The sequence below is a fragment of the Phoxinus phoxinus genome (assembly GCF_949152265.1).
Source record: "Phoxinus phoxinus genome assembly, chromosome: 5".
In the NCBI taxonomy this organism is placed as follows: Eukaryota; Metazoa; Chordata; class Actinopteri; order Cypriniformes; family Leuciscidae; genus Phoxinus; species Phoxinus phoxinus.
The window spans coordinates 30192795-30216314 of NC_136880.1; the positions used below are offsets into that span (position 1 = coordinate 30192795).

At 36.6% G+C, this 23520-nt stretch overlaps 1 protein-coding gene across 1 annotated transcript in view; it reads left to right on the forward strand.

The window, feature by feature from the left end:
• Window positions 1-20420, forward strand: part of LOC306998305 (uncharacterized protein) — a 38806-nt gene extending 18386 nt beyond the window's left edge. Inside the window, exons 2-3 of the mRNA XM_079612272.1 lie at window positions 8882-8936; window positions 20000-20420. Of these exons, the coding sequence (XP_079468398.1) occupies window positions 8882-8936; window positions 20000-20121 (177 nt within the window). The 3' untranslated portion in view covers window positions 20122-20420. The remainder of the gene's footprint in view (window positions 1-8881; window positions 8937-19999) is intronic.
• The last annotated feature ends 3100 nt before the right edge of the window (window positions 20421-23520 follow it).

Consider the following 23520-nt stretch of genomic DNA (forward strand, 5'->3'; position numbering starts at 1 on the left):
AGATATCTAAAAAAAAAAGTTGCTTGAGAGACTTGCAGCTTTACTTTTGACTGTAATACATTATCCAGCCATCATTATTTTGGAGATACGTCTATTCCACTACCATCAAATGTTGCATAATTTATTTCAATTCACATTCTGGGTGCTAGGGTTCTGAATGTTCTATACCAGAGAGCTGATAGGATGCAATTTCTAGATGAACAGCTCTGAAGCAAATGGTCCCCTGACTTTGAGACTGTATTCATTCAGAGGACTCTGCTCTCATCTCACATGGTGTTTGAACAGTCTTCCCATGCCATTTTATACCAATCATTTGCTGACTGGGAGACCATTTTAAACAGACTCTCAGCATATTTCACCATGTTACAATCTCTGCTGGATAATTTGGACTGGTGTGGTGAATTATTATAGATATTACGGCTTGATTTAAACCTTATTTAGCCGGTACTATCGATTTTCACTTAGTTCCCCCAGAAGCACGCCGCCACAAAGAGTTGCGAGCAGAAAATGGCAAGTCAAATTCAATCCACATACAGCAGGTAAAAATGACCTTTATTAGAGGCTGTAAGAAAGCCAGGGGATATCCATCCATGTTGTGTTAAACAGCGGGCCGCTGTGGAGCCAAGGCAGAATAAATTAGAAAGGAGGGATATCATTTATTGTGCACTGGTGCACCAGGGGTAAACTGACATCATTAATAATCCTGCTGGTTGCATTTGGCTCCATTTCTCCGAATTTAAATAGAGGTCCTGCCGTCGAAATGCTGGACATTAGACTTTGGGTTCTTAGACCCTTGCAAATAGCGCTTTCATTATTATCTGTGTTATGGATTTCATACGCATTCATCGGATTGACTAGTATTGAGGTTTCACTATAGCCGGACTGGACTAATCTGTGCTCAATTTCTCAATTTCAGTGTGTAAGGAATGTGTGAATTATGCTGATTAGCAAATATCATGATGAGCAAACATCTAATCCTTCCTTGAAATAAATCTTGTATAAACAGCATGTTTATTGGATGGAGGACAACTGATGAATATCATTTTGTGGACATTTCATGGAATGATTTTCATGGAATGATTTTCCATGCACTAACTACTGTATAAAAGGATAACGTTTGTTTGTTTGTTTATCTATCAATTAATATAATGAACTGGATATGCTAATATTGGCCAAAGTCAGCTGGTCATTACAACCCAGTAATGATGAAACAATTGCTTCATTTCGATACTGCCAATTTGTTTTAACTAATCATTAAAACAACCAGCTCATAAGAGTCTTTCGTTAATGAATCAGTGAAGGAACTGATTCATTAACAGAACCAATTCAAAAGAGTCATTTGTTCAGGAACTGAATTTCACTAATCATGTACATTCTCAGCTAAGGTAAAATATTATTTATTTTGCCACGGAGCTGAAGATTCAGCAGCAATGGAGCACGGTGATGTGAGAAGAAAGACTTCACTTTTCATACAACAGGAGAACTGAAACTATAGAGTTTGACGTAATTATTCAATATTGACCAGCCAGAAAGAATTAACTATTTTAGAGTGCTGTGTAATCATGATTTTTAAAGCTTGTCTTGTTTAAATAATTATAAGGAAAAATACTTTTTTTTCAGTGAAGACATATCTTTTGAAACACTTTTGATTAAGGGAAAATCGATTTTTCATGCTTATGTTCACATCAACAGCCATTGTAAAGAGAAACCATGTGTCACGTGTCTATGATGGAGGACTCAAATGCAGAACGAGTGTTAGCAGGTTTATTGACAAACAGTAGACAGATGACAAGATGGTGGGAGAGGTGAACAGTCCAGACAATAGGCAGGGATGAGACAAAATGACAGCCGTTGTAACTAGCACAAGATGACTGTAGGCTGGAGAGTAGTATGGCAGAGCAGAATGAGACCTGAGAATACAAGCAATAGCCAGATAAGGAACTTCAAGTACAACAGCAAGGCACTCAGGGATCTCAGGCTCAGCACCAGGCTTGCTCCAAAGCAAAGAGTGTAAGCAGCCAGGGGCGCTCTGCTAGCAGGACAGGACTGGAACTAGAGACACAGGAGACAAGACAGACAGGACCGATGGCAGAACTAAAGCACTAAAAAACTTACAATGATAAAAAATAAAACACTATAGACTTTAGTAACAAGAAACAAACTATGTAGCACAGAAGTACACAGTAGCACAACATCTAACGAACTGGCAACACATGAGGGAAAGAGCACACATATAAAGGGAGCTAACAAGAGGAACAGGTGAGCACACTCAGACAAGGAACCATATTTTCTAGCACAACACAAATATAAAATTATTTAGAGACATGAAACAAAGACAACACAGACAAAGCTGCCAGGGCTGAACCCTGACACCATGCTGCAAAGTGTGGTATCACTATATATTTCTAATGTAACATCTACAGTACACTCAATTCCTGCCTTATTGGCTACAGTACATTCTCCCTGTTGGTAGATGTACCTCAATACCTGTGGAAAATAATGATAAAATCAATAAAACTTAGGCTGATAAGAAAGTGTTAAATCACACAGACAGCTTTACAGTACTACAGTCAAGAAATGTTAAAATGTTTTCTTCACCATGACTGAGCTTCATGAAAATAGCCTCCAGCAATGCTGATTTTCCTGCTGAGCTAAATAATGAGCAGACATGTTCCTGTCTGAATTTTTGTCATTTCAGATAATAAAGTAGTGCAGATTGACTATAGGCCTTGTTTATATTCTTTAATGCTCATTAAAAATGCCTCAGATTATGCGTTTTCCTTTTCCTGTAATAAAAAAAAAGAGATATATATATATTGTGATAATATTTTGACCATATCCTCCAGCACCCTGTGAAATCTCATTGGTCCAAAATCCTTCTCATTATAGCTAATTTTGTCACAATGCACTCAAAATAGTTCACCTATGACATTTTTGTGTCACAGCAAAACAAAGTTCATGAATTACCCATGAAGTTTTGAATTAATTTGAGTCTTTCTATATGACAAATAAATGAACGCTGCAGCTGTACTTTTGATTAAAACATTTTCCAGCAAGCATTGATTGATAAGTCTATTCCACTACCATTTACCATGTTGCATAACTTACTTAAATTCAGATTCTGTGTGTGATTTATGAATTTCAAAGAATAAAGGAATACAGATTGACTATAGGCTTTGTTCGTAATCTTTAATGCTCAGAAAACCCCTCAAATTATGTATTTTCTTCAAACGATCAACGAAAACGATTCACAGGTGTATAATATAATCAACGAAAAACCAAGGTAACAAAGTGAAACCCACGAACACACCCAAACAGACATTAAACACAATCACCCATATACACAGAAAATCTCACATTTCTTTAAATATAATAAGTAAAAATTAACACATTAATGTAAGAGCACTGACACATCAGTTCTGTAAGATTAAGTCAATAGATTTATATTATTAATTTATATAGAGTCAATTATTTAATTATTGCAGATTACTGTATCATGAATGTTGAGTATTCTGGCATCATTTGACAAGCTGCTTTTTGCTATGTGTGATGACCCTTTTAAGTTAAAATATATTTGTGTCCGGCAATGCCATCATCAGGATTACTAAGGGTGTAATTGTTTTTTAACCTCATAAAACCCTTGATAAACATTGCTTTAGCTTATCCACTCCTGTGTGATGTGCTTTATTCTACCTCAAGTAATGTGCATCAGATCACTTTTATTTCCTTACATTACAATCAGGCAACCGTGGTACTTGTTGGATGATTTGAGTGCTCAATTTCTGTTTTATGTACTGATTTGAAGGAAAATATAACAGCCATCTAGAAAACTTTATCCCGGTGTAATCCGTCTTTATATGCTTTGTGGACACAATATCATCATAGAGGAAGTTTACTGCTGTTTTTGAAAATGGTGTTAACACATTTTTCTAGAAGGCTAAACCCGTTTTAGAGACATGTAATTCCTCTGAGCTCTCACACTATTAATTTTAAACTGAAAAGCCAAGGAACATTGGGACCAACAACAAAGGCAGAAGATAAACTTCACAATATGAACAGTACTTTTGGATAGACTTTACACAGATTAAGTTTTAGAATGAATTATGAATGCCACCGAGTAAACATAAATGACACAATGTGCTTGGGAAAGGATGACAAAGCTAAATTGTATTGAGGAGAGAAATGAAGCTGATTGCACCCCGCTTTTGTTATATTGTACAGTTATTATTAGGGGTATCCATGATGATAAAGAAGATGCATTAAAATTCAGGAATATTCACTCACTTGAAACGACCCTGGTACTTTTAATTGCTTTTCATATCTGATGAGATTCCCTCCATTGATTGACTATGTGCCTTCTCATTTATCGTAGCTGATTACATTTATTTGAAGCTGATAGAAATGGTTCCCGTGACACTTACAGTTACTCGCATATTCGTGGTTAGTTGGAACCAAGGATACCTGCAGTTTTTGTAGTTTACTACAAAACTGGCATATTAAGAAATTAAACTATTATCTTTACTATTTAACAATGCGATCATTATAATAGCATTGCTTGAGTTAAAATGTTAAAGGTTGGTTTAGTTTGTCTGCAGAGGTCCCCAAACGTTTTACAACAAAGGGTCAAAAATCCAACTTGATTGAAGTCTGTGGGCCGAAAATAAAAGTTACATTATATCAAACTATGTTATATTCATTGTAAAGTAGTTAACCTTGGTTAATCCACTCTTTATTAAGCACACCAGAACCATATAGACTCTAGTGGGGTCCAAAAATATTATGCTGATAATGTCATTTGTGATGAGTAAATTTAATTGACAAAAAATCTAACAAAAAAATCAAAAGTTGTCTTTTTGGACCCCATTGTAGCCTATATTAACCTTAACAGCAACATTACTTACATGAGGTTAACAAGCTACCTTTTAATTTATTGTTGAACTAGTTTACATTATGCAACATTAAGTATGATATTATAAAAATCATGAAGGTACATGTAGGTGTCAATGTGACAACCATCTGCCTTGAATTGCATTTGGTGTCTAACTTTTGATTTGAATGGTAAGGTTTCTAACTCTTCAAACCTTGGCTATATTTGATCTGCTGCAGTGTCAAAATGGAGATATTTGAGATGGAATGCAGCTTAGACAGAGATAATGAAGCAAGGACAGATGGACCAATGACTGGAAGATATGTGCTTTAACCATTATGAAACAGAGTCACAGACGGCCAACATGATTTAAAGTTAAAGCTTTAAACCCCTGCAAAGGGTGAAGAGGCAGTTCTTATTTAAGTCAAGAAAGAGCCATTGCAGCTTACTCTGTCTTTCTATGCTTTAAGTGCCTTTTTAGATCCAGTTCTAACTGAATGAATTGATTTTGTTTTAACAAAATGCAAATACTTGATTCCGTTGACTTTGAGATTATTTAAAATGTAAGTTAGGGAAATACCTCCATCTCACGTAAGTATTTGATATCTCTGAGACAGAATATCACTCTATATCAGTTTAGCCTTTTGAAACTTATTCTTTTGTGCATTTTATCTTGGATTTCTAATGCACTTGCATTCTTGCTCTGTGTCTATACCAGTGGATATAACCTTTTTGACTTCAAGGCCCTCCCCCCAGTGTCCACAACAATACTTGAAGGCTCCCCCAGTCCCAATTTCTACCCAATAAAGTAGTTTAGAGCTTGGCATAATATATATAGGGTCAAAAGATGGACAAACTTGTCTCTATTTCCTTCCACTGTAGAAAAAGGAAGCCAAAATCAAAACCACTTGAAGGCAAACCTGCACCCTTAGATGAAAAAAGTGAAATGCCTGCTGCGGTACGCAGGGAAGGAGGCAGTTCTTTTGACGGATGTCAATGGAGCAGAATAAACCGCTTTTGTGAGGAAATAGCTTATCATTTAATGAATTGACAGCCCATCGGCTAATCTTCAACATGTTTGCTCTTAAACATTTGTTTTGGATTGATTTATTGAGTTGAAAAAAAATGCTGTTTTATAATAGAAGTCACGGACAATTGTGTGGCAGGTACGATTTCTCATTTATTATATGGTGTCCGGAAACAGTGATTGTCGCACAACTCTGAACAAAATTCAATGACGTCAAGGCTGTATGACTGGCTGTCAAGGCACACGTAATCCAAGTTTGCCGTTATCATTTTTTCAATGGTAGAGCCACGGACCTTCGTATCTGCCAATAATAAGACAATCTTTGGCAAAATATCCCACAAACGGTCATTGCCAATTCCATAATTCGGAGCCCGAGTCTGTGCAGTAGTGATCCTGAGGTGGAGCCGTGGTATCAAGGTCCCGCTGACTCAATTGACCCTTCGCAGGGAGCTTGATTGACAGGTGATCTGACCAATTATACTTCGCCATCCGCCATTTTGTTAGATAAAGCAGTCAGGAGAGTTCGTAGATTAACATGGGAGAATTTGAACTTGAAAAACGGAGTGTACTGACGCCTTTCCGCAGATAAAACAACATTCCTTCTTATGTTCATTCAAAAATGTAAACAATAAATACCGTTTTGTGGCTCTTTAATGTTTGCCAGGTCAGGTCTGACAGACATTAAAGAGCCACAAAACGGTATTTATCGTTTACATTATTTTTAAATAATGACCAAATTTGAAAGGTGAGACTTTGTTTAATACGTTTAATATCAAAAGTAACCGAAAAGTAACCTGGCATGTCCCGTCTGTCAGCGCGTTGTCAGTCTCCTCTCTGCTCCACGATGTATTTCTCACTGCGTGAGAGCGGTGTAGCTTGTTGGGCATAGCGACAGAAACTAAGGGGGGCGGGTCTTTGCGAACGGTCAATTGCAAGCACAGCTGTCAATTTTGACACGACACACTATTTTTATAGCGTCAAATGACTAACTAAAACCAGACTTATTGGAAAAATTAACAATTGAAGATACGCCAGCATAAGAACTACACTAAAAATATATATATTTAAAGTGTAATGTTTTTGTTTTTTTGTTTTTTTTGGCTAGCGTCTCATTCGATTACATGGAGAGGGTTGGGTTTGACCTATACTGCAGCCAGCCACCAGGGGGAGATCCAAATGTTTTGGCTGCACTTTTCAGGACGTGCGGCACACTTGGTGCAAACAGTTTGGCGTAACCTTTTGCATTACTGCAGTAGTGGCAAAATCATCAATCTTCTTTGAACTGTGTGGGGACTCATCACTTAAAAATGACAAGTGATACTTCAGTGACATCATTACGGCTTGTGAAGTTGCCATTTTACTGAGGCCGTTGAGGATGAGAAAGGAGCCAAGGAGAAGGTTAACGCTTTGCATGCACACAGAGAGAACATTTGTAATCCGTTTGGTCAATGCAAAATCAGGATGATGAATGGCCGTATAATGGTTAATGACTGCCCCTGGGTTCACTGCTTTTGTATGTCATGAATGTAATATGAGGGAGATAATGTGATTGGTGTCGCTTCGACACTTCATGGTAATACAGCAGATTTATCAGCGAATCACCACGTGATGTGACATTGTTGACTGTGACTCTCGTTATTTTCCTTAGAAAAAGAGGAAAACACGGTTATCTCATAATTCTGATTTACTTGTCTTTAAAATCTGGTTCTGCCTCGGAGCACTTCACCACAATGCCATTAGGATATGACTAATTCAGAGATTTGTGCTTGAGTGTACATCAAGTGACATTTACCAGATTTAATTTAATGACTCTTTTTTGAAACGGTTCTGTAATGACTGCCTTATTGTGCTGGATTTTTAATTGAATGCCATTTACTGTATCTTTAAAGTGGTAACTCTGTGGGTCTTAAGGGAAATTTTACTGCACACAGAGTTGCAAAAGTTGCAATTAGCACTAGGAAATGGAAAAACACCTAAAAATACTCATGACAATATGTTCTCCTCTGTGGTTTCGCTCACATGTCATGTTATAAAAGTTTATCGTTAGCACCTTCATTACCACCTCCAGCTAGGGAAGTGTATGTTTCTCACACGGAGACTGTTAACGGGACTAAATCAATTACATGTATCATTTCTGAACTCGGTTTGCTGTAATACTTCAGAGGAATTAAGAAATTTAATTGCAAATATGGTTCCAAGCAGAGCATCAGGATTATTTCACAGCAGATCACATGACTTCAAAATCATTAGAACAGGGTCTTTCTAAACAAGTGCCTGCCACTTGTATTTATTACATAAAAGCTTGTGCCAGTGAGATTTTGCCCATTTATACATAAATGTATATACTATATGTTAAGATAATTTTTTTCATTATATAGACATTTATTTAGGCTAAATATAGAAATTTTATTTTAAAATATTTTTTTTAAGATGTATCTTAAGGCTGCAATTATCTGATCAAAAATACAGTAAAAAGAGCAACATTGTGAAATATGAATACACAGTCTGTTACTGACTAAAAAAATAAATATATGGAAATAAAATAAAGCATTTAGTATTCATTATCTTTGTGCATATATTTACATTGTAATTAAAAAGTTGCATCTCCAGGTCATTGAGTAATTACTTATCATCATAATGACATCATTCTTTTGAAGTCAAGGACATCTCTACTTTTTTAAATCCCTTTAATTGAATTATTATAGAAGTGTTAAAAAATATAAAATGTACTTTAAAAATCATCCAATCAAACTTGCAAAGGCACCTCTTCCATAAAATGACCCAGTTTCAGTCAATTGCATAAGAGCACTGATTATGTGTGTAAAACTAATCTGAACAGTCTTTCAGTCTAGCACTGCCACTGTTTGCTCGGAAGGCGTTCACAGCTTGCTGCCTGGTAATGCAGACGATCACACTCCTTTAGACTTTTGCAAACAGCCATACTGTTTATCACTTGCCAGTATGTCTGTGCACTTTGTCTTCACCAGACGACAGGGGCGAGCCAGGATAATCCCGGACAACTTCATCAGCCTCGTCTTCTCAGTAAGAAGTCATTCAGTGATACAGCCTCTCCCCTGTGAAAATCAATATCTGTCTACATAAGAGAAGTAAATATTGCTGCTATCAGCCTGTAGAGTAAAATATATTTCCAATTAATGTCATTATGGATGCTAGTTTATTAGTAGGTCCACAGGTGACCAAACCCACCCTAAAACAAATGTTCATGTTTTAGGACTGTTCAGTACACATCAGGGTGAAATGAATGTTTAATGCATAATTTTAGTGTGTTACCATGATGGTGTTTAGTATTTGTTTGCATGACAACAAATACTGTGCACTTTCTCTGTATTTTTACCTCATCTTGTAGAAAAGCTGTAATACGTTTTGTTTCATCATCTGGTTTTCTCATTGTGGTTTTTGGTGGTTGTCAATGCATTATAAATCTACAAAACAGGTTTTTACTGTAAATTTAAGTTCAATCCGTAAAACCTAAAATGTCGCTAAAAGTTCTGGAAACTATCTGCAGTTTTTTCAAGGCCAATTTACTCTGCACCGGCCGACCAACCAACCAGCACAATCACCAGATTGCAGGACGTCACTTTTCAGACGTTCCATGACCTGACAAAAGCTACTTGAACAATCGGCAAAAACAAACACCATCTAACACCAGCAGACGCCGACTGATCAGACAAAACCCAGTCAGAGTGTCTGTTGCTGTTGGTCGGCATCTGTTGATGCAATATGATTTGGCCTTTACAGTAAGTAAATGATGAAATAATTTTTGGGTGAACTGTCGCTTTAAGTCTGCAACAACAACAACAAAATAGATCATATCCTACAGTGTGTGCATAATGCAGATGCACTTGTGAGCCACGCTATGACTAGTCACATAAATTTGAACAACTTTCTGTCTTGTTGTTTGCACTTGGTCTTATTTTTCCACTTAGGATGTAGCACATCTTATGGAAAACATACAAGCAGTAAGCGAAGCACAATGTTAAATTAAGCTTCAACAATGATTAGGTAGACAGACAATGATTATGACTTCACTGAGGGGACCGGGGCCAAAACCTGAGCTGCACTGCTGTCAGGGCCAAAAAAGAGAAAACATAGTATTTCCAAGCACGCCTTATCTTCGTCCCCAGTTTGCTCACTGCAAAGGCAATCCATTTGGTCAGGCATAATATTGGACCTCTTTGATTCAGTCTCCCTTCATTACACTTTCTAAAGAGATGGGGAATAGCTTCCGTCTGAGAGTCTGTCCATGAAAGGTCCTCTGTTTCCTGTGTCCTTCATTCTGATCCTCATTCCCCCACCATACAGTTTATATTCTTCTTGGCATTTGATAGATATCACCTTGGCTCTAAGAAGCCCAACTCAAGCAACCGACCAATGCCAGATTAAATGAATATTGACTCTCAAGTCTTTGCTCACACATTTTATTGTCAATATCCTGGCAAAAGCTCCCTTTTTTCGCAAAAAGGCTGGCTGTACCTTTCTATAAGGGAACAGATAAACAAACATTTAGAGCAAATGTATACTCTGTTGCAATGGTTTCCTTCGTAAAAGGAGCTTCGGCAGAATGTCAACCCCTCCCTCTCATGCACCGGGTAGTTATCAGAGTGCGCTAATAGGACTTCTTGATCTCCTAACATTCGTCAGGAATACCAAGTCACCCATCTGGCCAAAAGGAAATTGCCTTTGCATGTCATATTCATTTTCTGCAGCCCGCCACCTCTTGATGGGGTCTGCACACTCCACTCTGGCTTGCTCTCTTATACAGTGTGAAATAATCTCTGAGCATGGGCCATGCCTCTGCCAGTAATGAACACAGGGGTGAAAGTGAAGGTCATGCTTCCACAATAATTCCAATGAATTCATTGTTGTGCATGTAATGAAAGACAGAAGGGCCCTTCATTGCCTCCCTGCGTCAGTCACTGCCATGAATATTCCTGTGCTCATCGCTTGAGATGAGCATGATTGGGAGGACAAATCGTTTAACAAAACAGACGCCATCTATGTTCTTTTGACCTTTCTAACCTCACAAATTAAGCCCTACTTTAGTGCTGCTATTAATCTATCTATCCACATTTACTATGTTTATTTCAAATACAGTGGTCTCAAAAAATATTTGGACACTTAAGCCACACTTAAAAATATGTTTATATATTATTGTGTAACAAAATACCAAACCAAATGCCATGTATTTTAAAGAAGCAGAAGGAGAAGTACCCTTCTTAAGCAAAATATTTCTCAGAATTTTTTAATTCTTTGTTGATTACAAATGGATATATTGACAACAATTTGATGTACTAAAATAACTAAATCTAAATAAAGAAAACAAAGATAAAACAACACGACAAAATTACTAAAAACGTAGTATTTACTAAAACTAGAGACTAATTCAAAATATTAAAGCTCCAGTCCGTAACTTTTTTGGGTTAAAAATTATCCAAAATAATTTTTTGAGCAAGTACATAACCAGCCAGTGTTCAAAACTATCTACTTGCCTTAGCTCGATTCCAAACGGTAAACTTGTAATTATGTTTTTAATTCCAGTGGTACTGGTGGATTTCCGCGGGGAAATTCGAGCATGTCTTTACGTCATTATGTCACATCTGTACACAAAAAGAAGTGTGTCGGCTAGTAGGCTATATTGCGTGCAGAGGATGTTGGAGGTGGAGATTTATAGCCTTTTCTCACAGCACTTGATATAATTAAACTTTTCAATTTGATGGTGGATCCAGAAAGGTTCAAACGACAATCACCAGTGACAACTGGAGATTCACCTATTGTAAAATGCAAAAGACTTCGGAGTAGCTACCGAAAAAAAGAGACTGCAACCGGCTCAATGCGAAAACAAGGATAAATATCGGAAGCACATTTGAAAGGTGGCGTGAACTCCGTGTTTTGAAGGGGTTCAAAACGGACGCAAAGATGGCTTTTTTTCTGCTGGACAGGTACGAAATTTCAACGGTTCAATTATGTAACAGTAGCGCTCTTGTTCGCTTAATTAATTCAGTTACTGGGTAGGCTACTGAAATACATGTAGTCACGCAATGCTGGTGTTGTTAAAGTTAACGATTTGACAAAAAAGTATAATTTGCACGGTTTGACGTGATATAAGCGATCGTTAGATTTAATTAGCGCGATTTACAGCAATGCTTTCCCCCCCTTAGTTGGTCAGAACAAAAATGGATGTTACTTACTTGTTCAGATGACATTTTCCGGTGAAAAATTTATTATTATGTTGGTCATACTTCCAAAAAGTAGAATCTGTGATTCTGGATGCCAGTATCCACACCGGCGCGGTGACTGACAGCCGTACATTCTCCTCAAATGGATTCATCCGCGCTGTGCCGTGTCGAGGCACAACCCACGTAAAGTTGATAATTCCACGAATAACTGCAATTGCAGATTTCATACAGAGATGGCGACAAAGAGGAAACTCTACGGACTGCAGCTTTAAACAGCATACTAAAAATAGATACTAGAATAGCACTGCTCAAAATAACATTTTAGTTCCTGAATGAATCAAACAGTTTGTTTGACTGAATGAGTCAATGACTCGCTCCTAAAGACAGACACTTATTTAGTTTATGAATGATGAAACAGCGTTTTTGAATAAATCAATTGAGTGAACGATTCATTAACCGTAAAGATGGTCGCTTGTTTTTTTCCTGAATGAATCAGTTAAATAAATTAGTGATATTTTTTTCATTAAAACTTTAGCTTGTTGTCGCCTGGTGTAACTTACAGAAAGAGCAGTGAAAAATCCCCATCATTAATGCAATGAAAAGTCCCACAGCTTCCTCATCTTTATTTCATGCTATCTTCATAATCATAGAGTTCCAGGAATTATCTTTAGTTCCAAACCCCTGCAATTTTATAGTACTCAACTCCTTCCCTACTATCCAGGAAAGCCCTCACCATGTACTCTCTGCTTACAATTCATAATACTTTGGGAGTTAACTTGGGAAACTTGCCTGGTGTTGTCGGTCCCTAGAGATGTAGAAAAATGTGCAGCTCTGTATTGTTTTGCATAATGGCCTCATGTAAGATGAGTTTAAAACAAAGTACTTTGATATATTTAATAGCTTGCACTGATGTATGTTCCTTTGTTATTAAATATATAAATATTTAATTGGGAGAAGATTTACTTTGCTTTCTGAGGCATTGTTTGATGCATCATGTATTACAGCTTTATTTTCTTGTTTTTGGTTGCAGCAATACTTTGATTGCTCTGTGTTTTTGAGCCAGGAGTCACAGTTCTTACACAAACACTCAAGCTAAGGCATTTAATGAGTCATTAAAATTAATTCTTTTGGGACTCAAGTACCTGCTGTTTGTTTTCACACAAATCTGATTTGTATTTTTTTATAATAAAGTCATTTGTGGGTTCAGACTTCAGAAAAACAACAACGATTAAAGACATGATTTAGAAGTAACAACATCTGAATTATTGACTGGCCAAATTGTACTTCTGCGAGTAGACTCCGGAGTTGCCTACTAGTTCATTTAATGAATGCACCTAATTAATGTACTCTTAATTTCGCTTGCCATCAGGGCAGAAGCCATTAGCAGTGATGTAACATGGGCCCTGAAGGATCTTTTTTCCAGCTACACTTCATCTGCAAAACTGATTCCGTCCCCGATCACCACCATGTCACTTTTACTAAACGGGGTCTCTGCCATAGAGAAATATGAGCAATATGAGAGCAAATATTCATATTCTCCACATTTGACCTTATTAGAGGATATCTAAGTGTAAACCCTCTCTAAGCGGCGGAGTTTTTGAGCTGTAATTGGTAGAATTTGTTACTATGGTGATGGGTGCAGAAGAGATCTGTTTTAAATCTCAGTCTGCGGAGGCCAGACACAAAAAGTTCAGGGGTGAGTTGCATGTTCGGGAGAGTAAATATCAAATATATGTGATATGAGCAAGTCTATTTTCCTTTTTTGACAGCAAAAGGGAATATTGGATTCTGTGGAATGGAATGTCAACCACCAGGGTCTCAGGTGTGCTTGTACACGGATCTATCATGGTAAAACACAGGGAAAATAGCTTGTCATATCTGAAGAAATTGATCAGAGTATTCTTTCATCTCGCTGTTTTATTCATGTAGTCTCACCACATTACAGAATCTGTATAGAATCCAAATTGGAAGCGAATCGCGAGGTAAATAGATAGGGATATGGAATAAAAATGAGCATTTTCTGGTTTTTACTTTTTTTTATGGATGTCTGATAGGTGGGGTAAATATCTGCTCAAGTTTGTTGTAAACTGCTTGACCTCTAGAGGCCGCCAGACTCCTCCGGAGCATTGATCTCCACCAGAAGAAAACTTTTCTAGGAAACTTTCAGCCGCTTTCATACCAGGAACACAGATCAATGGCCACTGATGACAAGACATGCAGACACGCTTGTTCATGTTTATTCTCAGAGCCTTTGTCCCAGACCGTCTTTAGATGCCAAGCTTCACAGCGGCTTGTTCACGCTCTACAAGTCTGAGGGAAATTAGATTAGACTCTTGAATTGGTGAAGAGGCCTCATAATGCGGAGAGCGCAGAAGAAAAATGCTTCCGCCGTACCACTGTTTGTATCTGCATTACTCATAGGCACACACAACTGCTCTGAACTGCCTGCCAGTTCTGGTAATTTGAAACAGCAAACAGTCAAGAAAGCAGTTGATGGTAATGTTAAACTTAGAAACATAAATCAGGCTGTATGTAAACTTTCGCTAATTAAAATGAATTAACTCTCTGGATGTTTACTGTTTATAATGAAGGTGAAGGCAAAAACAGTCATAAATTCACAGCGATTTTAGCAGATGTTTGTAATTAGAGCAAAGTACAGAAAAATCGTGTGTAGAAAGGGTTTTGGTATTGATTTATATCTGTCACACCTATACCGATATCATACCATTCATACCGATATCATACCGATACCTTGATTTTGATACCGGTTCCTGAACGATACTTTTTTCATTACCAATTTTATGAATATCCATTTTAACAATTAAGATTACTTTGGTTTTGGTTTTTACAAACTTTGGTTTTATTTTTTCAGTTTCAACAGACTCCGTTTTAACATGAAGCTGAAGTTGCTGACTCGTTATCTCTGCGGTATAGTGAACGTGCACACTTTTAGAAATGTCTAAAAGTAGACTTTTCAAGCTTTATATATGCCTATTTCTCATGTCTGTGTGGCAAGTAGCCTATTCTCCAAGTTCCGGTTAATTTGTGACGTGCTCCAGTTCTTCTTGCAGTCGAAGACGGAGCAACTTTTTGCTCTTAAGTTTATTCCGTGCACTGTCAAGTGTTTCATCAGATTTGTCCTGTTGCCGTTCTTGGCAGCAATTATCTTGTTGCAAATATTGTATCGCGCATTGTTGGTATTGAGCCTGGTGAAACGTAGCCACACTTTTGATCTTTTCCACATCTTTTTCATCTATGGGGGTTGGGACGCTTACAAAGTAAAAAGTATAGAATTCGACACCCAGCCTAGTCATACCTGCCAAGGGCGAGTATATGAAATATTTACATACATTTTATTCAATTCAAATCATTACACATTTAAAATTTCTTCCAAAAAAAATGGTCAAATAGTTTTGGTTACTCATTCTGCACTAGACAGATTTTTGTCCAATCAAATTCTCTCTAGAATGAGAAGGTCCCTCCCCTGTTAGCTGCTGCCAGCAAGTGGCATGTCATAAATCATTTCTGTGATGTAACCAAAGCCTATTGGCTATTTATTTTTTCAATATGTCCCAGCCTAAATTCCTGTTTCAGGAAATACATTAACATAAAGAAAACGGCACTCATCAAACGAATGAGTCTTTCATTTTGGACACTATATTAAGACTTTAAAGGGAGAACTCCCAAAAATGAAAGTTCTGTCATCATATACCTCAACAAAAGAATATATTTTAAAGAATGTTGGTAACCACACAGTTGATGGGCCCCATTGACTTCCATAGTATTTTTTTCTCCATATTATCCGTTTTTCCCAACTATCCCTTTACGTTTTAAGTCAATTCACATCAGTTGCTCACAGAGAACAAAAATGACAGTAAAAAGATGCTGTAGATGTTAACAACAGCTTGATTCATAATCATTACTCAGGCACACAGCAGGTCTGTTTACAGCAGAGCAGGTGGGGAGATCTTTAGCAAGGGGTCGCTGACCTGCAGGGTTGTTTGTCATGTGATGGAAGCCAAGTCACGTTTGCTAATGAAATAGTTGGCAGGCTGAGTGTACGAGTGACATTTGTGAGCCGTGCATCGCTCAGCCAGGACAGAGGGCTGGTCATCCGGAGGGGAGAGGGTTCTGGTGTACCATCAGCCAGCCGTTCAAGTCAAACGCCATCACGCCCCAGGCCAGTGAGAGTGTGGAGACACTGATAAAAAAAAGCGGCCAAGTGCTGAAGCAAAGCGAAGAGGCCGTTTTGGAGGATTTTGAAAGATTTATGCGAAAGACTTCAAATGTTTTTTTAGTCATCTCTCTTCTTGCCAAAATGGGAAAAAGTTAGACATTTTATTTAAAGAGGCTATAATATGCCATTTCTGTCAGGACCACTATCGTCGAATACGACTGACAATTAGAATACAGTTTGGATTGGCGGTATGGTTCCGTTCTGGGGTGCGTTTCCCGAAAGCATCGTTAGCCAACTATGGTCGCAAGTTCCGTCGTTATCAGCATAGTTCAACGATTTGGTGTTTCCCGAAACCATCGTTCCCAACGAACGTTCGCAAACAGCATCGCAAACTTGTGTGGTTGGAACGAGAGCTCTCGAGCTGTGGTTAGAAGCATAGTTTCTAGTTAACATGAGATGTAGACTGAATAAATCCTTATCTTTAGCAAAATAAGCAAGCTGACGTTCAGTACAACCCGTGTTATTTATTTAGAATACATACAAATGTAATTTACGTCTTTTAGTTTGTCAAGAGATTTAAAGCACCGTTTTTGAAGCCTGCGCATGTGCGAACGTGCTCAACTATGTAAGAACGAGCCAAATATTGAGTCTGGTAATAAAGCAAAATTTGAAATGGTCTTCAGATGCCATATGTCTGTAACTTATATGACAAAATCTAGCGTTAATTCCATCTCAAACAGATGAATTAAAATAAGTTATTAGTCCACCACGTGCGAGACGTCATAAACCAACGTGGTTGAACGATACTTTGCGGCATACTGTACGGTTTTGGGAAACAGTCGTGACTAGCTAGTTTATTTCTCCAACGATGCACCGTACTATGGTAGTTAAGCAGTGAGCTAGTTGTACAGGAAACGCACCCCTGGGCGAGAACTCCCTGCGCATCCATGCAGCCTATAGCATGGACAAGAGCAGAGAGAGCAGCAATAACCCCTCTTAGGGTAAACAGAACAGAACCAACATGAATGTATTGCAGATATCATTAATTCAAGATTTTAAAGTACAACATAATTCGATAATTTAATCTGATTTAGAGGGAATCAGAATGCCAAATCCTGACTGGATGAGAGGAGGAGCTGGGGATGGAGGGGGGTAATTCGCTCCTGAGAAACACGATAGCTGCTGATAATACTGAAGGAGCTTATACTGTATATGTATACAGTGATAGGCGTCGTATTCCTATAGATATATATAGACGTGGATCAGCTGAGGGTCAGCTAATGCGAGCTTGACTAACGTGACCTGCCAAAATTGATGCTACGCTTGATTTCACAAATAGACTAGGCAGAATTTCTGAAAATGTGCTTATTTAAAGTGCTGGAGGCATTTTGTGATTATTTATATTATACAACATTTCTAGGGGTATTAAGGGGTTCTGAATCCAAATCTGCTGTATATGAAGCTAAAATTTTTCCCAAAATGCCTCAAAATTGAGAAATTCAAAATGGCCGCCACCGCCAGGCTGAAATCTATTTTTCAGTATATCTTTTTGACTAAACAAGGTACAAACATGAAATAAATGTGCTTTTGCAAGTTTTCCTAGATGGGCAATTCAAATGCATATTCAAATTTGAGATGTAATGTGAAGAAAATGCTTAGATATTGCAAAAATAGTTGTTTTTAACTATCAATAATTACTCAGTTATTATTATAATTATTATTATAGTTGATATTATCAGGCTACATTTACTTACATTGTATTTTGTTTTGAGGTCAAATGTACAAACAAATATACTGAAAAATAGATTTCAGCCTGGCGGTGGCGGCCATTTTGAATTTCTCAATTTTAAGGCATTTTGGGACATTTTTGAGCTTCATGTGCAGCAGATTTGAATTCAGCACCCCTGAATACCCCTAGAAATGTTGTATAATATAAATAATCACAAAATGCCTTCGGGGTTCTGATTTTGTGAAAATTGACCCTGTCTAAAAGTCTTGATTTTGTTTTTGGGTCTATAGGTTTTAATGATTGTATGTTTTTTCCCCACATATTTTACATTATTGCAGAACTTCTCTTTTCAGTCTGTTAGTAACACTCTTTATTTCCAGTCTATGTCAGCCTGAATCCGTTTGTGTATCCGATTAGAATCTGATCTAAATGATTGACTGTTCACACGTGTATCATAACTGTTCAGATCCGATTTGTGTGTCCTATGGTGCACTTTCATTTTATGGAATATCTGCATTGGTTTCTATGGCAATGACATTGCATTGGTATGTATGCCTACGCCAAAAACAACAGCAACAGAGATTGCAACACAGATGTTGTCTTGCAACATAACATGTTGCCGTTGCGCTGGATCATTTACGTTTTATGAGGCAGCAGCAGAAACTTGGAATGCATTGCTTTATTCCGTGCTGCTGTCTTCTCCTTACATTTTACATGGTGTGAGAAAGTAACATAGGCAAAAAAGCCATGCAAAATCTAATCCGAGCGATCAGACTGAAACAAATGTCTAGAAATGCGATGAATGAAACATATGAATGTAGCTTGAAACGGATGTGTAAAACAAATTTTTTTTACACTTTTTTTGCTGTTCACATTTGCTAAAATTGATCGGATTCCAATCGGACAGTCAGAACAAGGCTTGTGAACCCCATCCTTCCGAAAAGTGCAATGTGCTCTGATTGGTCACCATCACCCCTAGTATCAACACTCTACTAACAACTCAACCAGGCCTCATCCCCCTTTTTTTCCCAAATGCCTTGTGTGGGAATCATTTAAATGAGGAATATTGTGATGTGTAAGTTCCCAGAAAAAAACCTCAAGACTACAATCAAGGTGTTTCAGAGAGTTCAGTAACTGTTTAGCCTGATAAAGAGAATAACCCCCTTCAGAGTGACTTTGTGTTTTGTGACTTTTGCAGGTCTTTTTCATGCTCAAACAGCAACATTACACACTAAAGACAGTTGAAAATATTAAAAAGCATAATAGATCATCTTTAATTGGTAGCACTTTATAACCGTTTGTTAAATTTCACACATAATTATAAACAAAATGTATAATGCTCAATTCGAACGCAAAATTCTTACTCTTAAGCATGTTAGTATTTTCACCCCCCCCCCACCAAAAAAAAAAATGGTTTTAAGCTAGTTATTTAAATTGTTTCAGCAAAAAATATATAAATAACTAATTTAAAAGCATTTTTTTAAGGTGGAAATACTAACATGCCTAGCATAGTATGTACATTGCAAAATTCATATAATAAAAAATATATTTTTAAATGCAATATTTAAAAATATTGTTATAATAAAAATGTCAATTTCAATTAAAATATTTGTTTAAATATATTCATTCATTTATTCATTCATTTTCCAATGTACATCAGCAACTGATGAGCATTATAAATTAGGTTCAGAATTGCAAGAGTATATGACACAAAAGCCTACATGATAAATACTGAAACATGTACTGTACCAACAGTCAGCTGTCTGAACATTGAACAATAGCAAACAAACAATGTATTTGTGTTCTCCCTGATGCAACATACACCCTCATGGCCATATGGAGACGTAGCAGTATCCAGCACTGCAGTTTCCACTGGGTCGAAGATCAAGTAGCTGGCTCGACGTTACAGGCGCCTGAAGAAACTTTTCTTTAAAGCTTTTCTCACGTTGCTCCATCGATCCTTCCCAGGCCTGTGATGCCTCATGCTGTGCTATCTCTTCAGCAGGAAAGCCAACCTACAGAGACGGGAGACCACTGATGGACCCTTTCCACACGGCTTCCTTTATGTCTGAGCCAGTCACGCTGGCAAGCCGTGGCTGCTATAACGAGCCACTACAATCCTGAAGATCCTCTGGATGGATTCTTTAGCAAAACTTCATTGGAAAATTGTTGTCTAAATCAATCCAAGCTGCTAGATGTAATTTAAGCAGTAGCCCTATGGGTAATTCCTGTTGTACCCTTTAAAGATGAATATTCTTGTGTAATTGAAAGAAATATTTATATAAAATGGTTTACCAGATTTTCAGAAGTACTGTATGAACTGTACATGTGTACATGAACTGTAATGATGCGTTTTTTTTCTCAAGATTATTTGAATACATAGAAAAATAGAAATAGAAATGTATTTTAAATAGATTTTTTGTAACAATTTAAACATTACTGTCACTTTATTTTCATTGCTGAATAAAAAAAAAAGTATTAATTAAAAATCTTAACCATTTATTTTAACTGTAGTATATACTGTATATTATAGGACAGGAATCTCATTTATCTTGAAACTTTGACTAAGAAAAGCCTTTTAAATGGCAAATTTATTTAGAAAAGACAAATGAAATCCAGATGGCACTAATAAAAGTAATTTGCACATTTTGTGGCTGAATTAAATTACCATTAAACACCAACAAGGTGTGAAATATGTGAATTGTGAAACATTGTTAATGTGGATTATGTGCAAATATTGTTTAGAAAATCCTACAGAAGTGAATGAAACTCTTGTCAAATCATGTCAAATTAGATATATTCATTACCTGTAAATGTAATGGTGTTGTACATAAATTAATTATAATTTATTATACATTTAATTAAATCAGCCTATTAATTAGATGAATTCTAGTCATCTCAATGTGTACATTGCTAAAGTTATAAAAGCTTTTCTGTTTTAAGTTCTGTCAGTATATCGATTAGCACGTTTCGGTATTTGCAAACATGTGTTGTATAACCATACTTTCAGATTACGAACACTAATAATGTTGGCCATGTCTTTGTTAATGAGAATTATCTTTCCTGGTAGGAGATCTGGTTATTATATATCCTGTCATAAAACTATCATGCAGTCTTGACAAGTCCTTGTTCATAATATTAGAAAGTTTCATTGAGACTGGCCATTTAGCCCAGCTCACATTGCCACAGAAAGCATTATAACATGACCTCTAATTGTTTTAATGCATGCATTCAGACCTTAATGGACCTGTTAGAATATGAGAGAGATTACTGTATATACAGTTTCCTGCTGAGTCATTTGGATTGACAAAAATAGCTGTCATATCTTTTTTTCTTGCCTCACTACTAACATTTCTTTCAGTGCTGTTCAGTCATGCATATATACATGACTTGAAAAGAAAATATAAATACTGTATTTTTGTAACTGTTTCTCATACATGGAAAGCAGTGCCTATACAGAATCAAACAGCAGGATCAGAGCTCACTATGCAACGTCTGTCAGGATCACACATCATTCTCACTATCTTAGTCTGGAAGTATTTTATTCTCCACAGTAGACTGATGTTTTCTTCCCTTAAAGGAGGAGTCAGCCATGCATGCATTGATAGTGATTTATCTTTTACTGGAGTCTGAGCTCAAAGATTCCTGACTGAGAGAGGACTCAAGATTTCACAAGCAAAGCAGATGCATCAGTGGTGATCTTGTGTAGAGTACAAACATCCCCATGTCTCATTTCTGAGTTATAATTACAGGAGCTGTGATATGATGAGGGAATGTGGGGTTGTTAAGACGACATATAAGAAATCATTTAAAATAGCATAATCTTTCATCTCACCAGCTTGCATTTTGTTTATCTTCCTTAAGTAGCATCTGCTCTCTGTGACGTACTGTAATGAGACTTATTTGTTTCCACGTAAATTAGAGGATCCAGCATGATTAGCCACACATATATTATGCAAATGAAAAACGTAATGTACAGAAACATGGGAATTTTCTCACGTGTAGTTAATTTCTTTCCCCTTTTAACATATGTGACCCTGGACCACAAAACAAGTCACATGGGTATTTTTTTTAAAATTGAGATTTATGCATCATATGAAAGATGAATAAATACATTTTTGGCCGAGATACAACTATTTGAAAATCTGGAATCGGAGGGTGAAAAAAATAATAATTTTTGAATCATTGAGAAAATCGCCTTTAAAATTGTCCATTTACGATTGTGCTGCATTCATTCACAAAAATAAATGTTTTATATATTTTCGGTAGGAAATGTACAAAGTATCTTTATGGAACATAATTTTCTTAATATCCTAATGATTTTTGGCATAAAATAAAAATTGGTCTGAATTTATTTTAAGTGGCTTTAACTACTACTAACATTGAAATTAATTATTTGATACAATGGACTTATTGTGAACATATATGTTTTTACATTGTACTTGTATATTAAAAATATCTGCTTGTAATTACAGCGGTAATTAATTTATGTAATTACATTTGTAATTACACTGTTGACCTGTCCCTTACACCTTAAACCACCCTTAAACCTACCCATACCAGCACACCTGTCCCTAACCTTACCCGTATCACACCTCAATCGCAGAAAAAGTATTTTACAGTACAACATGAACACAATAAGTACATTGTACTTATTTTTCTATGTAAGTACATAGTACTTAAAGCCACTTAATATAAAGTGGGACCGATAATTTTGACCCATACAATGTTTTGTTGACTATTGCCACAAATATACCCGTGCTACTTGTGACCAGGGTCACAAATGCCATTTCATGTGCAATTATTGTATTTTTTTTTCAGCAGGGACATCTCATAAAACAAACATCACAACTGTTATCACTAAAATTATTTGCAAAAGACTTACTATATTTATTGTATAAATATATTATTATATTCTAATATAAAAAGTAATTAACTGCAATCAGTTTAAAGAATATCTTTTGCCTTTTAACCATGATAGGAAAGTATGAAAAAAAAAAAAAAAAAAAAAAAAAACGATGACCCGGGGACCTGTCGTCAAAATCCCAAAAGTATGAAAAAAAAAAAAACATGACCCGGGACTTGAACTCAATTTTTTTGTGGATGGAGCTTAACTGCCATCAGTTTAAAGAATATCTTTTGCCTTTTAACAATGATAGGAAAGTATGAAAAAAAAAAAAAAAACGATGACCCGGGACCTGTTGTCAAAATCCCAAAAGGATGAAAAAAAAAAAAAAAAAAAAAATATGACCCGGGACTTGAACTCATTTTTTTTGTGGATGGAGCTTAACTGCCATCAGTTTAAAGAATATCTTTTGCCTTTTAACAATGATAGGAAAGTATGAAAAAATAAAATAAAAACGATGACCCGGGACCTGTCGTCAAAATCCCAAAAGTATGAAAAAACAAAAAAACTAAACAAAACATGACCCGGGACTTGAACTCAATTTCTTTGTGGATGGAGCTTAACTGCCATCAGTTTAAAGAATATCTTTTGCCTTTTAACAATGATAGGAAAGTATG